The sequence below is a fragment of the Lepidochelys kempii genome, chromosome 8 (assembly GCF_965140265.1).
Source record: "Lepidochelys kempii isolate rLepKem1 chromosome 8, rLepKem1.hap2, whole genome shotgun sequence".
In the NCBI taxonomy this organism is placed as follows: domain Eukaryota; kingdom Metazoa; phylum Chordata; order Testudines; family Cheloniidae; genus Lepidochelys; species Lepidochelys kempii.
In genome coordinates, this window is record NC_133263.1 from 89,019,008 (window position 1) to 89,036,955 (window position 17,948).

Consider the following 17,948-nt stretch of genomic DNA (forward strand, 5'->3'; position numbering starts at 1 on the left):
AGTATGAATTATTTGCCCTGCTCTCTTTTTAATGGTTGTGACTGTTACTTTCTAAAAAAGAAGCAGCGCTTGAATCTTGCCACCATATACCAGCCAAATAAACTATATAGAGCTTTTCCTGGGTTTTCCTTTACTTCAGATAGCAGTCTGAAGTGAGTTTTAGATCCTACAATTTAGAGACGGATAAGGAACATGCAAGTGAAAATCCCAAATCAGTGTGTTGTAGATACAGCTGGCCCCTTCCTTGCCTTTGAAAGGACAATGCTCTACTCAGAACAATTGTTAGAGGAATTGTTTTAATCTGAAAGAATTTTTATTAAAAATTTCTTAAGAATTCATGCTTAGGGAATTTATTTATTGATCAGTTACATTAATGGACTGAAGACATAAAAGGGAGACAAGTTATAAAAGCTAGAGACAGAAGAGACCTGGTAAGTTATCTTCTTGTCTATCCTCTTTAGTGCTGTGTGAATAACTGATTTTTTGGCAGTTCTGAGAAGTGTGTGTGTGTTTGTTTTGGGTCAGCCAGAAACTGATTTTTTTCCACAAACTGAGAAGTCTGAATTTTTTCATTAGGGGCATTAACCCTTTATTAACAACAGTGAATGAAAGTAGAAATTGAAGGGCTACATGCACAAAACCAAGGAGGAGGAGCTGACCTTATACCCAAGAGCACAATGGCTAGGATACTAACCATCCAGGTTCAAATCCCCACTTTGGACAGGGACATGCCACATCCCAGTTGAGTGCTCTAACCACTGGCCTATCTATAAGAGGAGGAGCACCTCCTCCTCCTCCTCTTGTCGTGTGAATTTATTTAACTGGAAATTTGCTGAAATCAACACAAATTTATCAAATGTTTCAGTCAGCCTGAATCTGCATTTTTGGCAAAACAAGTTTCAGTCAGAAGTTTCACCCAACTGTGCATTTCATCACCCTGTCGTCACAGATCCTCACAGAATCTTCTTTTTCCAGTTTAGATTTAAGGAACGCAAGGGCTGGGGCTTCTGCCACTGCCAGAGATTTTTCCACAATATAAGGTGGTCACTATTTTTCTTCCCACATCAACTTCATCCCATTTTAATACATTGAAAGTTTTGCACCGAGTAAAACTTTCAGGATGAAACCTCTGGTTATTTCAATGGGTGTATTAAAGTCAGACATTTAAGAATAGCTAAGACGACAGAGGGGGGGGAAAAAAAAAAACTTCTTACCACATCTCTAAAGCCACCCACACATCCATTATTACACGCTGGTAATGATCAAAGCAGAACTAGAGAGTGTGTCTACCGGCTCCTCTGTAGAGCCTATCAGAGGCTCAGTCTTCATCACCAGAGAGAGAATAAAATATCCAGAGGCCACTTTTCAATTCCATACACAATTCTGCCAGCCATGCCGCAGCATGATTTTTGAATGTTTCTGGAAAGGCTTCAATGTTTTATTAGCACTGTCACATGACGCCACAGTCTATCTTTACTTTCAGGTGATATAAAAGCTGGAGGTGAGACTGTCAAAAATATCCAGGAAGACTATTTATTAACAAGACTATTTATCCAGGAAGACACTCTCAATTATTATAATGGAGAGAGTGGTCTGGTGGTAGGAGGGTGGGGTGAAGACACTCAGAAGAAACCGAATATGAGAACAACTGAAAATTACACTGAATGGAACATGGTTAAAGTAATTAAATATTTATGTATAGAAACCATAAAATTTATATGAATTGTGTTACATTAGATGTAATGTTCAAAGTTGTTTTAGGAAAATCACAAAACTGAACACCACATTTATACATGAATGGCATGCTTTAACTGCATGCATGCGTATTATTTATTGAACAGCATATCAGTGTGCATGCTTAATGAGTTCACATCCTGCGTCTACAGATCATAATTTTAAAGGTTCCTTGGTCAGGATGCTAAATCCTAAATCTGCCTGCTTGACAACTGCAAATGGGTGTGGGAGAAAAAGATGTGAAATGCTGCACTCACACAATTTTTAAATGACTTCCATATTCCTTCTGAACAGGATGCTGTTCTTCCTTAATTCAGCCTATTTCAAACCGTGCTCAGAACACATTCGCAACACATCCCACGCTTGATGAAGCTTAATTCTGAAGTTGATGTTTTAAGTTCCCTACAGCATGTAGGTTTAGGATTTAAGAGTATTTTTCTCAATAAAACTCATCTACAAAAAGAGTTGCCCTTAATAGCAATAATTTTTCTGACTGCTGTGGGCCTAAACAGTAATAATCTCTGATTATTTTTTAAAATAGTCAAATGTTATCCTTTGCAAGATGGCTTTTTCTTCAGAAAAAACACCATGCCACCAAAGGCTTTATCAGAAGTCTTAACAGCCACTTTGCAGAGGATAATAGAAACCGGCAGTTATGAGCATAAAATGGATCTGGGATAAATTGCAAAATGAAAAAAACAGAGCAATCTTTGAAACATTTAGAGGTTTATAGCAGATGTTTGTTCACATTTTCCCTCGCCCCCCTCCCACCCCTCACATTGTTCCTATTAATTTGAGGTTTAAAAGAGAAGCAAAAAAAAAACAAACCCAACCCTCAAAGCATCTCTCAGTCACTCACCACCTCAGACTGTACTTCTATTAAAAAAGAATGGAAATCCCAAAGTGTCAGAGCTTTTAGAAATTCTTTGTCACATTTCGTTTGCTGCTGCTTCTTTCCTTCCCATCAGTTAGTTCTGACTCTGGTCATTTCTGTCAAGTTGTCTGTATTGTTGAGAGAGACCTTCGTACAGAACTTAGACTCTAAATTCCAGGTCTAGCACGTTTTGCCAATCTTGGGAGTGAAGGAAATTGGCAGAGTTGGGAATGTCACAGATATCACTAAAACCCATTTTTCCTCCCACCCCCAGCATTCAAGACCTCCAACCCCTATTTATTCTTACCGCTGGGAGGGAATGCCCTGTAGCTTTCTTCCCTTTCCTCTGCTCTATTTAGTGCAGTGCCCTTCAACCTGAATCTTTGGACATACCAGTTGGCTGCTCTCCCACACCGTTTATTTTCAGAGAGTCATTAGGAAAAGCCATTGCTCCTTCACCCCTACGGGCCTTCTGTGGTCAGACCACGTCTTCAAGTCTTGTTCCCTCAAAGATCAGTGGAAGAAGAAAGCTGGCTGTCTTCTCCCATTGTCATGGTCTTAACTGAGCCACAAGGCCCGGTAGCACCATAGCAACCATGGAATTGGGGCCTTATAATTCTATTGAGTGATTGTAAGTGAGGCCTAAAGATTCACCAGGCCTTACGGAGCAATACATTTCTTTATGGCTTAGAGGAAAAGCTCTCTTCCCCAGTAGGGAGGTCAGGATGTTTCCTAGCCCCTGCCAGGAAGGGCCTTGAGATAAGGGAATAGGGAGACAAGTGACCTCACCTAGCAGCCCCACCCCTCCAAAAAAAGAAAAGGCAGGAGAGCATTTAGATAGTGCTCAGGCCCCTAGAAAACCCAGGGAAGGCTCAACAAACCCAAGAGGTAGTTGGGAAGAGGGGGAGGCCATTGTGTAGATGATATAGGGGCTCCAGGGTCTATTTGGGAAAAGGGAAGAGTGTCGGAATGTCCGCTTGCTTTGCAACCAGCCTTAAACTTAAAGCCTCCAAATGAACACACAGGAGCGTATTTACTCAACTGTATCCCGGCAGGTTTCACACAACTCTAGTGAGAAGCTCTAGCATTTGACAACACACTATGGATATCAGGGCCTTTATGAAACAATCAAATTAACTCATGCCTTAAAAGTTAAGGCTGAACATGCTAAAAAAAGGGGGAGGGGGCTTTATTTCTCTTTCTGATAACAGGATCACCTGGTACACACCCCTGACACATGTCCCTAATTGTACAAAATTAAATCAGTGAGGGCAGAAAGAACCTGAGCTTCTAAAACATATGAGAAGTTACAGTTCTGATCAGGCAAGCTACTGCAGAAAAAGGTGTGTATGAAAACTTAGTGACATGAATTTTATACAGAGACGCTATAGGAAAGAAGGGAAAACTCAGCCTGAACTACAAAGATTCATATTTAAACTCCCTAGAGTTCAAATTTCATACATTAGTCCTTTACAGGCATGGGGACAGAAAGAAAGTGGCTGAGATGATTTAGTTGGGGATTGGTCCTGCTTTGAGCAGGGAGTTGGACTAGATGACCTCCTGAGGTCCCTTCCAACCCTGATATTCTATGATTCTATATGGGTCTGCATCTGTATTTCCCCCAAAGATTTCTGGATCTGGATATTTGTGCCCTTTTATAGAATACAAGCTAATAAAAAAATATTAATTACTTTGGTAACAGGATCCATTTTGATATGTGTCTGCCACTTTCCTGCCTAGCCATTCGGCCCCTAGTCTGTAGCGGTGCATTGGATTCTTCCATCCTAAGTGCAGGACCCTTATCTTCTGTCATTCTTCACTTGGAACATTCATAGAGCAAGCAATCACACAGATTGCTGAAAACAATTGCACTGAAATCCATACCTTGACAATACTGCAGTTAAACATCTACTAAAAAGGATCTATGAATTGGTCTAGAATTTCATAATCACTCAAATTAAACAATCTTTCTAGCCACAGCCTACACTGCAGGAAAAGGGATTATGTGCACATCAACACCGAAAATGTTCCTTAATGAGGAATACACAAAGCTGTCACAATAAGAAGCCACAAATGAGGTTTAATGAGCAAAATAGGGGTGCTTTTGCAAAACTAGAATGTGATCCTATAAGTGATTGTGTGTTCATTTCAGCCTTTTAGTTCCACATGTACGTAAGTGGTGTGCATTGTGCATTTTACAGATTATTGTGCATGCCACTTTTCAGTACAAAAAATATGTGCATTCCACCAGCAGTTAGGGTGCATGAACTGCATGCCTGGAGCCTACAGCAACAACACCGCATACTGTATCTGCATTTCTCAGACAGAACTTCTCTGAATGGCCATGTGCGCTTCAGTAAATAAAATGTCTGTCAAAGAGGGTTCCAGATTCTGATCGCTCATTAATTTAAATCTGGAGTAACACCATTGGAAGCAAGTCAATTTGCATCAATAAATTAGACCAGAATTTACAGACAGGAGCTTCAATTCAGGGAAACATGCCAACATGCTTAAGTGCATTCCCATGTTTGGGCCAGGATCCCTATTATTCCAGGTTTGTAGATAATAGACCAAATTTTCTGCTGCTGTAAATTGGTGCAGCTCTGTTGAGTTTAGTAGAGTTGTGCCAATTTAGATCAATAAAAAAAATCTTTGTGATGCATTTGGTTCCTGCTCCCTTCCTTTTTTCTAAATACATTAGTTTAAAATGGGACTTTATTATAATAGCTGTTCTTAGCATCTGTAAAACACATTCAAATTAAAAGAAATGCCATCCTGTTAGTATTGTGAGGCTTTAAATGCAAAAAAACCCCAAAAAACAAACAAACAAAAAAACCTGTAACCATTCTACAAAATGCATACTCAAGCCAGGGCAGACTAGTATTAAACAAAAATCAGCCAGTGATTGAACGTCCGTAAAATTAAACATGTAATCATAAAGGAAATAGGGGCATATGCTCAATAGATTATTAAGCAAACTGGGTGAAATGGAATGCCATTAATATATTCAACTAACAAAAACAAAATATCAGATCAGTAACGTGGTTTGGTTGCTGTTATTCCATTTGTTGAAATTCAAATATATTGATCTAATAAAATGAAAGTCTGGAAAAAGATTTGAAAGACGTACTGCAGAGAAATTGAAAGATTTTCAGGCAGCATCGTCCTAAAGATAGAAAACATGGCTGAAGTTATTTTGTTTTTATTCCTGGATCTGTATGATTAGAGTATAGAGGCACTTTACCAATTCATATGCTCTATGAGCCCTGTGCTCAAGAAATTGCTCCCTTATACTTCACCCTATGCTGATGGAGATTATTTTGCAAAAATAATTCATCTTATATTAGTAATATGAGTTTATTACAGAATCTGCTATTAAATCTTAGTTGAGAGGTAGGACAAAACTAGCAATTTCCAAAGGCACACAAAGGAGTTAGCTGAATTTCAATTTCCACTGACTTTCAAAGGGAGCTGGACCCTTAGCTGACATTGTGCCTTTCAAAATGTCTCCCTAAATAATTAAAACCAAACTGCAGTTAATCAAAATAAATGAACCAAACGTGTTTTGGAGATGCATTATGCTTGCTTTTCTATGTTTATTTAATATTTGAAATTGGAGACTAGGAATCCCAGACATTAGTGTGAAATAGCAAGATACAGCTTAACTCAAACTAGAGCTGTATACTACTACTACTCCTCTACACCTACTATGGTACATGGCCACATTGTTTTTATACACATTCACTTTTTAAATATCCACCTTTACTTGACTCTTTATACTTTTCACATGATTAAAATAAATAGGAAAAAATAATCATTTTAAGCAGTAACATATTCCAAGTGACTAAAATTGAAATCAGGCCAAAGAAATTTGAGAGCATGCAGGAGCCTTCAAACTCTGCAGAGAAACCCAAACCCTAAAGCTTGGATCCAAACCAGACATGCCCAAAAGCAGAGTTCTGGTTGGGCTCAACTATCGAACAAAATGGTCCTTATAAGCCTGCATATATTTTGTTATCTGTACCATTGTTGAGCACTGCCATATGTCTACCTTTCCTGTATGCACAGCACCACCACTGAAAATCCTGAATACATTTTTATAGTGTTACAAGACTCCAACTGACTGGCAATATGAGAAATCCCAGAAAATGTCCTCTTCTGAAAATGGTACTTCTCTTAATAACAAAACACAGCAAACCGCGTCATTTTCCTAAGTGTCCATAAGTCGGCAAGAATGTTTGTAGGTAGCGGCTTTTGTGTGTCCCACTATCTAAAAGTGAGGTAGTTTGTGATTTTGCTCACATTATACAAAATGTAACTCTCTCAACAATAGACTAAAGCAAATGCAAAATAGTTTTCATTTCTATCTTTATCTCTTCACTGCAGATGCGTTCAAGTATTATGATCAATAGCAGGGATGCTGGAACAATTTTTATAGGGGGGTGCTGACGGTGGAAACCATGGAAATCATATACTTGGTGTTTGTTATTACTACTTCAAGCCAAGGGGTGCAGCAGCACCCCTAAAACCGCTAGTTCCAGCACCCCGATCAATAGGGAATCTACGGAGACGATCAAATGCTTTGTATTTGGAAATTACGCCCTCTGAAATGCCATATTACTGGAGCATCTGACCGGTTTCATCACTAGGGAGGAAATGAGCTGTTTTTCCTTCATTCTTTGACTCCATGCTAGGCTTGCAGGGCCCCTCGTCTTGTTACACAAATACAAATCAATAGGCGCAGCAAATCTTCCATTAAAAATTTTACACCATCTTACCAAGATCATACTTCACATAGTTCTACATCTGTACAACCTGGAATAGGTTGCCAGGGAGGCAGATAACGGTGCAGAGAGGAAATTCAAAGTAGGAAACAAGACCAAATTATTCTATCTGGCTTTCAGATTAAGTTGGCCAGAGTGTTGAAATGACATGGGAAGTCCTATATCTGGATTTTCACCTAATCCATGAAAGGGCAACATTTTCAAGAGGGGCCACTAATTTTGGGGATGCCAATTTATGGGCATCTAATTTAAGATATTCTGGACCTGATCTTCGGAACTGCTAAGTCCCACAATGCCAACTAAAGTCGATGGGAGCCAATAAGGCTCAGAACATCTGAAACTCAAGTCAGGAATACTAAAATGAGGGAATCCAAAATCAGTGGTCATTTCATTTTTAAATTAGCTGTAAGCATTCAGGAAGCTAGTCTTGGATAGGGTAAAGGCACTGGTCTGGGACTCAGGCAATCAGAGTTCAATTCCCGACTGCCACAAGCTTCCCGTGTAATTTGAGCTAGTCACAATCTCTGAGCTTCAGTTCCCCAGTGATGAAATGGTACTAAAACTTTACTACTTCACAACAGGAGTATTGAGAGACTAGATTCATCAGCGTATTTGAGCTGCTCAGATACTATGGTGTTGAATGCTATTATAAAGAATCTAGATCCCTCCAAATGAATTTTACCAGTCATACTGTTTCCATCTTATTTGGCTGTGAATAGAATCAAGTATAGTCTAGGCCAGCCTCAGTTATATATAAGGACACAGCTCAAAACTGGACAATCAAGTCCATTACCCAACCTTTAACAATAGTCAATCCCTCGGGCTTTAGAAGGACACAAAGCCTTTAAAATTGACGATTGGTGGTTAAAATTAACAACATGCAACATGCTGCACAAAGGATCGAAAATAAAGATATGGTAACAGCCAATGGTGAGCTGGAGCCGGTTCGCACCAGTTCACGCGAACCGGTTGTTAAATTTTGAATCCGGTTTAGAACCAGTTGTTAAAGAGGTGGGCAAACTCTGGCTCGCGGGACCGTCCTGTCCGGCCCGCCTGAGCTCTCAGCTGGGAAGGCTCCCCTGGAGAATCTCTTTTTAATTTTTACTCACCCGGTGGCACGCCGGAACTTCGGCGGCGGGTCCTTCAGTCGCTCCTCATCGTCTGCAGCACTTCGGCGGCGGGTCCTTCAGTGCCGCCGAAGACCTGGAGCGACTGAAGGAACCGGTTCTTCACCTTTTGCCAGCTCATCACTGGTAACAGCCCCATTTTGGCTGGAGAAGAGAATACACTACAAGAGAGATACTATCCATTTTGACTACATACTGTCAGCTGCATTACCTTTGCTTTGCACAATGCTGTCTTGCCTGAAGGACAAACAATGGATTTTGCTGCATTACGCTTGCTTCTGTCGCCATATCCATTCTTTAGGTGCAATGCATACTGAAGAGATTTTGCTGTCTTAATATTTTGGGGTTTAAATCATTAAATCATCAACCTAGGTATATAAATTGGCAGCATGTTGGCACAAATACTGAATTTAACCAGCAAGATATGTATCTTTCCTGAACTGCCAGTCCCAGATCCATTTTTGACCCATTGTTTGATATTTTTTAACAGTCAGTCAGATTTATTATTATACATTCACCTATCTGAACAACTATGATAAATATCAAGGTAGCTGCAGAATTAACAAGGTTAGAATTGTGGATGAATGTCTCCTCCTGTCCTGGAAGTTATCCCCCTGTTCTCTGGTGAGCCCATACCTGCCCGGACCTACTTTAATCCCTTCCTCATGAAGGTTCTTCTGAAGCCTTTGAAATATAATATAATGTTTTGCTGGGGAGAAGATAACCCTAGACTGGGGTGGGCAAACTACGGCCCGGGGGCCACATCCGGCCCTTCAGACATTTTAATCCGGCCCTCAAGTTTTCGCTGGGGAGCAGGGTCAGGGGCTTGCCCCGCTCACGCCGCTCCCAGAAGCGGCGGCATGTCCCGCCTCCTGCTCCTACACTTAGGGGCCGCCAGGGGGCGCCGCACACTGCCCTCACCCCAAGTGCCACCTGCGCAGCTCCCATTGGCCGGAGTTCCCAGCCAATGGGATCTGCAGGGGCGGTGCCTGCGGACGGAGCAATGCACAGAGCTCCCTGGCTGCACTTCCACGTAGGAGCTGGAGGGGGGACATGCCGCTACTTCTGGGAGCTGCTTGAGGTAAGCACCACCCGGAGCCTGCACCCTTGACCCTCTCCTGCATCCCAACCCCCTGCCCTAGCCCTGATCCCACTCCTGCCCTCTGAGCCCTTTGCTCCCAGCCCAGAGCACGGTCCTGCACCCCCAACCCCTCATCCCCAGCCCCACCCCCAGCTGGAGCCCTCACCCCCACCCCGCATGCCAACCCCCTGCCCCAGTCTAGAGCCCTCTCCCACTTCCTGAACTCCTTGTTTCTAGCCCCACTCAAGAGCCTTCTCCTCCTCCTGCACCCCAACCCCCAATTTCGTGAGTATTCATGGCCCGCCATACAATTTCCATACTTAGATGTGGCCCTCGGACCAAAACGTTTACCCACCCCTGCCCTAGGCCCACCAGGAAGATTTTATGCACATAGACTAAAAAACTGTAAGTGACAGGAGAACTGTAACAGTCACACAACTTAAGGCCAAATGTTTTCAGAAGTGTTCATTAATTTTGTGTGACCACCTTGCCCATGATCTCCAGAAGTGCTGGGGATTAGCTGCTTCCAATGAAGTGAAGGGGAGTTGCAGGTGGGCAACGCTTAGAAAAATCAGGGTCTCAGTTGTGTATTCTGACAGGGCTTGTGGGATTTAAAAGCTATCTGAGGGTTCTTCATGACTCTGTAGCCAAAACATCCATTTCACCCCCCGCAGCCATGAGTTACATGCACTACACTATCCTTGCAGCGAAGGCCAGTGGGGTGTGTACATGCATGGGGGCTGGAGGGAAGAGTGGAAATGAGGATCCAAACAGAACTGCTCCATCCCACATCAAAAGCAGCTCACATTCTCTGCCAATGTGGTGAATAATGCTGCTTATGAATCAGTGTGTTCCCCCTACCATAATAGGTTGACTATCTGCCAAGCTACTGGTCTAGCTAGAAGGGTCAATACTTTGATTTGGAGAGGAACAGAAAACACAGTGAAAGGATTCAACTATCTAAATAAGAGAGGACCTGCAAGTTGGCTTTTCCTTTTCCTTACAAGCTATGGGAAAATCAGTTTACTTCACTTGGGTAACCCCTAGAAGCAGAATTATTTTATATAGGGAAATTTATGTTATTTCCCCAAGACTGTACATAGTTGGGCCTGATACAGAATATCACAACTAGCCAGCCCCTCACACCAAATGCCTGGCTCAAGCCTAGCACCTCTTAATATCAGACCCACTCAGAACATCAAAGCCAAAACATCCCAAAAGGGGGATGCTCCAATTCAGATTGGAGATTAAATAATTAATCTCAGGTTTATTTAATCTAGTTTGTCTGTTGTGTTGGAGACCAACCTGGATATATTTTGTTGAACACAGTTGACCCTAGGGATGCAATGACTAAAAGAGCCATACCACACCAACTTGAAATGTAGGTATGTATCTACCTAGAAATGCAGCATCTTCATTGAATGGAAGTGAAAACAATACATCTCTTAACCATCCCTTCCAAAAGAACAGACGATGGACCAAATTATCAATTGCAGACGATGGTTAATTATTAATTTGGATAGTGACTGATCAAACCATTTGGGAAACAACATAGACCACATGCTCACAAGCAGTAAAAATGTTAATATTGTTTACAAGGCTGTTTTAAACAGCCAGTACATTTACAAAAACCCAACAGTAGTTTAGAGAGGTCACACAGATTCAATGTCACATTAACATGGAACAAAGATTTTGCTTGGAATGCATAACCCTAAAAGTATAGTGTGATTCTCTAATATCTTTGTAGAAGACCGAGGAGTAACATACAATATTCTGTATCAACAGTAAGGTGCTAAAATACAGATATAATAGTTGTGAACAGAATTGTTTTTCAATGCTATTATGAATGAGCATGAAACAAATTCCGGATACAGATCCGCCTCCAAACGTTCCCATAATCAAGGGGTGATGGATCTTTTGGTTTGTCTGAGGCTACATTCGGCACTCTATGTTTTGTTAGTATACAACATTACTATTAAATATGTATTTATGAAATTTTAGAGACTGATACTGCAGATCCTATCAATTGCGCACTAGCAAGCTAGAAAAATTCGTTTTATATCTTACTATGCATAACTACAAGTGAACTTGTTGCATCAATCATCATCCCAAACCTACCAGTGGCTGTGCTCAGAAAACTACATAAGACAAAAAAACACACATTAAAAACACTTCCATGTAAGAACCCTTAAAATTGCTAGAATTGAGAAATTCATGTATGGAACAATAAAGCATCAATGTCTAAGAATATAGTGAAAGCATCATTCTTGCTTCTCCTCTTGGTAAGGGGAGACTTTACTAACCACTACCAATTACCTGCAGTCCTAATTCTGTATATTCAGCATGACAATAATAGAGTTCAATGCAACACATTGAAGTCAATGGAACAATGGATTTGCAATACTGGATCCATCCATCTACTCTAGTTATCTTATTTCTGACCGTGGCCAGTGGCAGACGCCACAGAAAGGTGCAAGAAAGTCTGTAGTAGACAATTATGGAACAACATGTACAAAGGGGAAGTTTTTCACTAACTCCCTGCAGATCAGGGAATAAACCAGCTCCTAAGAATGAAGTTTTCTATCTCTTATAAAAAATATTATCCAGTCTAATGTAATTGTGGATGTGTTCATTATCCATATAAATGCCTAATCCTTCTGGAACCCTACTGAGCTACTAGCTTCAATAATATCTTGTGGCAGAGAATTCCATGGGTTAATTCTGTTTGTTCTTGTATTAGGAGAAAAGGGAGCACACAATTTACCTCTGTTATGCCAACCAATCAGATTATTTGAGTAAGGGTTACAGGATCAGGCCCAGAATTACTTGACAACTCAGTGTGAAGATCCAAATCTCTAGAACAAGCCATTATACCAAAGACTGTTGAGAAGGTGGAATTTCATACCTGTTTTTAGTCATTTGAATGCAAATCCTAGTTGTGTCACATGATACAATTCTGTTACAGGTGTGTTTTCTCTCAACGTTTTAAAACTACAGGAGATTATATGCTCTTTGAGAAAGAGACTGTCCTTTCCTACATATTTGTACAGTGCCTGGTTGGCCTCCAGTAGGCACTAAGGCAATATACAAGTTAAACAATATAGTATGCACTTCCTAACTGTCAGGGTGGTTAAGCACTGGAATAAATTGCCTAAGGAGGTTGTGGAATCTCCATCATTGGAGATTTTTAAGAGCAGGTTAGACAAACACCTATCAGGGATGGTCTAGATAATACTTAGTCCTGCCGTGAGTGCAGGGGACTGGACTAGATGACCTATCGAGGTCCCTTCCAGTCCTATGAATCTATGATTAATTATTGTGAAATTCAAGACTGATTTACTCCTGTATGCAGTGTATTTGTAGCCGTGTAGGTCCCAGGGTATTAGAGACACAAGGTGGGTGAGGTAATATCTTTTATTGGAAATTCTGTGGGTGAGTGAGACAAGCTTTCGAGCCACAAAGAGCTCTTCTTCAGTCCGATCTACTTCTTTTATCCTAGACATTCTATGGCATATGTTCAGAATCCACTGTTCTCTGAAGGCAGCTACCATGTTGGGATTTTTTTGGCTGCTTTTTAAGACGCTCATTATGATTTTTAAGCATACTATGAAATATACGTGCCTTTCCTCAGGTATTTTTAGATATAGCAAATGTACCCTATTACATGTCAGGTACACACACAAGAATTTAATAAATATGATTTAAAAATACAGAAATACAACTTTTGCCTGTTTAAAAAAAAATCCAGCAAGCCACCCACTCAAGAGTCAGAAGAGGAATCTGACACAGTACCAAAAAAGATCAATAGAATTAGGTTCTATCTTACTGGTAAACATCCGCCCAAGAACATCCATCAAGAATATTAGGCTCCCAGATGTTTAAATCTAGGAGCTATTAGCTAGTGGTGACCCACATTCATTCTCGGCCCCTTTCCCACTTTGGATAAAGGAAATAGATTAGTAAATTTCACTTTTCTTTCTAGTTAAATTCTCTTTCAGGTTCTCAGACACTAGCACAGTATCTCAATGTCATGGTGACAAACACTGCAGAGGACTTAAGTGACCTTTTTTAAAAGTTGTAGTTTAAGGAAACAGCTTGGTCGTAGGCTTTTATAAAACCTAAATTTCAGGTCAAGTTTCACCGGACAGTGACACTTTAAGAATGTTCTGGTACCAAGAATGTTTTGGTACCATGTCTTTGCAACATGATGGTCTTCAGAATTAGGTGTTGATTGTATTGTTGTTGTAGTCCTTAAACAGAACTCGTTTTAAACTATTAAAAATTAATCAAACTTGTTAATCATTTTATCCACTAAATTCCATTGTCTTGCTTCCTTTCTTGAGTCCCTGAAGCATTAAGATAATTGAAAAACACAGTAAGCAATCTCATAAGGAGTCACAAACATCCAACATAGGAAACCTGTATTTTTAATTCCCTTTTTTTTTAAATGCAGAAATGTTTTATAAAAGGTTATTTTCTTCTCTCAACAGAGTCAACAAAAGCCCCTTAATATTTACCATTTAATTTCTCTTTTCTCTGTAAGGCACAACGTAGCAACCTGTGTAGGATGCATCTTTTAAATCCATACTAATGCTGTCCATAAAACTCAATACAGGCCTTCGTTTAATTCCTCACTTTAGTTTAGGCAGCACATTGATAAGCTTATCAGAATGGACCAAACTGACAGTCTGTGATGACACAGTAGACTATACTGCAAGGGGAATCAAAGGGTTACATTAGTGTATCATCTCCAGAGAACACACTTCAACCATATAATTCACTAGATAAATACCCAGGGGGAAAAGACAATCACGAGATTTGCTAAACAGTACAAAAAAAGTCTTTAAACCATGATTTGAGGACTTCAATAGCTCAGACATAGGTGAGAGGTTTATTGCAGGAGTGGGTGGGTGAGATTCGGTGGCCTGCATTGTGCAGGAGGTCAGACTAGATGATCATAATGGTCCCTTCTGGCCTTAATATCTATGAAAGTAGTAAAACTGAACAACTTCCATTTATTTCTATGAATTCTTCTTGAAATTAAGCCACACTTTTGTGAAACACATATGTTGTAAACAGCAAATGATCTAAATTTAATCTACAAGGAGTCCGTTGGCACCTTAAAGACTAACGGATTTATTTGAGCATAAGCTTTCGTGGGTAAAAACCCCACTTCTTCAGATGTATGGAGTGAAAATTTACAGATGCAGACATAAATATACTGACACACAAAGAGAAGGGAGTTACCTCATAAGTGGAGAACCAGTGCTGATGGGGCCAATTCTGTTTCTTTCAATCCTGCAACAGCCTAAGTGTCTCGCTACCAAACACCTCTTCCCCCCACCCCCCAAAAACACAAACAAAAAACCCAACGACCCATTGATTAATTAGATTTAATGGAAAGGAATTGAGCCTCAGGCCATTAAAGACTATTTTTTTGAAAATTATACCTGATACTAGTTTGTATCTATATTTTAAAGTTAAAGAATCAGACAGCAATAACCTTAATTCTTTTAATAGCTAAATACCCCCCAAAAAAGTTATGGAACAAAATAATTATTATGTGCAAATCAATATGCACTATAGCATCCAATTTCTGTAAATTTCAATGTAAATATTTAAAAATCAATCCTCAAGATCTTTGTTCAATATGCAGGACAACTGCATAACTATTTTCATAGCTGATATGCGTACCATAGCAGATTGTAATCTCTATAGTTAAACCTATTCTAGATTCAAAATCCTGCCTGTCATCTTTAGAGAGGGCAGTATTTTTACACCATTGTATGGTGTGAAAACCAGAAGAACTGCAGTCTCAGTACAGCTGCCGATATGTCTCCTGGTCACATTACAGTATCGGAGGTGGTCCCTTCCTGTCTTTATCCAAGGGACTGTAAAGCGATTAAGAAGAATCTGATTTTAATGACCATGAACTATCTACTCTATTGTTTTATAGTTCCTTTTCCTAGTATCTTGCTCAATAAAGCATAAAAACAGCTTTCTATATGGTTGAGCAAAAAATGACGGGTTGAAATATGTTCAAGAAACAACAGGAGGCTTTTGCCATATGTGCCCAGATTTGCATCCTTACGACATTCCTATAAGTATCTTATGTGCCCCAGCAGGCCACATTTCCCTTGCAGCCCTTTCATTTCTTTCCGAGTCTCAAATAAATAAATAAATAAATAAAATCATTTTAAAAAGCCTGCATCTTCAATCCAGAGACACTTCATGGCAAATATCACCTTGAGTTCAAATGCATTTGGTCCCCCTCAAACAATTCAGCTGCATACCCTCAATACTAGATTGTGGGCAAACAAAATCCTATCCTGATAAATCTTAAAGAAAACCTACAAAATCTGGCCTGGGCAACATTTTCAATGACCAGCCTTGTGTCAATGTCAAATTCAGAAAGTGAATTTCCATGTAAGTGATGAATTAACACTTAATCAAATGAGATTAATGCAAAATACCCCATTTTCACATTTATTTTGTGATCAGGACATTTCTACACTACTGTGAACCATTGTGACTGCTTCTGTTTTATCACCCTGAGAGGATCAGGTTAAATAGAAATGTGCACATCTTGAACACCACACACAGTCCTGAGGATCTGACTGCAATAATCTAAACATGCTGTATATTATATCATCATTTGCAACATGCCAGTTCTGAAAAGCTTCCAGACGGTTTTTAGGAGAAACATATACAAATTCCTTCACACACACATACTCACACAGTACATTTTCCTGCCTCCCCCCCCATTAATGCATTTTAAAACTCTAGGAATACTGCAAGACACACTCAGAAAATAACCTACCTTCCATCATGGTGGCAGAATTGCATTCCTCAATTTCCAAGGAGCCTGAAAAAATACAGGAAAATACGATTCCAGTTACCAGATGCTTAATGTAAGTCCTTAAAATAAATGCTTTAGATCCCTGATTTGTACATCAGCCAGAGCAAAATGAAAAAGAATGCTAAGGCAAAAAACAGGCCATGGATGCTGCTGTATCCATATCACCTACAGGATCACAGAAGGATGCTGAAAGAGAAAGGGAGAGAAAGAGAGCTGGCTTGGCTCACACGCCTGCCAGCGTCTCAGCCAATCCCTCCAGCTCTGTACCTCGTCACATGGTAGCATGCATGCATCTCCTGACACAATACCCCTCCAGAACACAAGAACCCGTTTCCTATTTTCCCCCACACTTTCACCAAACGTATAACCCCTTTTTGTACCTTGTGACGCACTTCCCCTCTTTATAATCCTATTGCAGCAGCTGGGTGAACAAGATTAATTATCAGCCACTGTCAGATTAAGAGAGGGCTCTGCCGTGAAATGTGCACATAAACAAGACTGCCAAAAAAAAAATCAAGTCTGAATAAATAATCAGATTTTACTAGCATTGTATGGCTCCCTCCATTCAGTGCAATTACATTCTAATACTAGCAGTGCATTCAGAATGTCAGTTTCTGTATCTCTCTGAAACAGAGGCTGTAGCTTTGCTTCACATTAGTGTCTGCTGATCCCTCTTCTCTCTCAGCCATTCAAGAGAAAATCAATTGGACTGACGTCACATCATAAACAATTATCCCCAAAAGGATGATGCAGAAGAAATTTCATCCAGACCGCCTTCAAGATAGCCTTGGAATTAATTTCGCATGAAGAGCCTCGGAGCCAAAGGGCAGGGAATTGCCATTAAAAAGAGGAAACAAAAGACCCACACAAGGGAGTGGGGCTCTCAGATCAGGCTGGAAATGCATGAGAATTTCAGGGGTGAGGTCGGGGGAGGGAAAAAACAAAGCTACGGACAACAGATTGCAGCCATTCAGCATGCGCAACCTGTATTCCTCCCCTAAAAACAGACACCTGCATTAGCTTCAGCAGTTATCAGAGTCATCTCTTAATTATAGTAGTGTGTGTGAAATGCTCAAACAAGCAGCTTTTATTTTTTTCCCTGCCAAGCATTCTGAAATTGTCCTTCTACAGGATTCCACTTGAGTCTGATACTGGGAACTGGGAAAGCATTCTCTGTTAGAGAAGCAGACTGCTACCTCTCATGAATGTCTCTGTCATTTATAGCTACCTCTGGATTTTCTATGGCACCCATCACTCCAGTATCTGAGTCAATCCTTATCCCAGGTTTTCTCTGGTTATGGTGTGCATTGCTTTAATGTCTCCGTAGTAGTTTTCTGCGATGCAATTTTAAACCAAGTCAGATGGGTCAGGAGAGTATTTAACCTTTCCAAAAAAAAAAAAAAAGGCACACACTCAAAGAGATGATTGAGAGATTTAACACTTGTAGAGCAGTTATCAGACATGTTACTGGTACTATACAGGTTATATT

General features: G+C 40.3%; 1 protein-coding gene across 1 annotated transcript in view; it reads right to left on the reverse strand.

Annotated features, from left to right (window-relative positions):
* SGIP1 (SH3GL interacting endocytic adaptor 1) overlaps positions 1 to 16,718 on the reverse strand; it is a 163,116-nt gene extending 146,398 nt beyond the window's left edge. Inside the window, exon 1 of the mRNA XM_073357422.1 lies at positions 16,421 to 16,718. Within this exon, the coding sequence (XP_073213523.1) occupies positions 16,421 to 16,430 (10 nt within the window). The 5' untranslated portion in view covers positions 16,431 to 16,718. The remainder of the gene's footprint in view (positions 1 to 16,420) is intronic.
* Between the last annotated feature and the right edge of the window lie 1,230 nt (positions 16,719 to 17,948).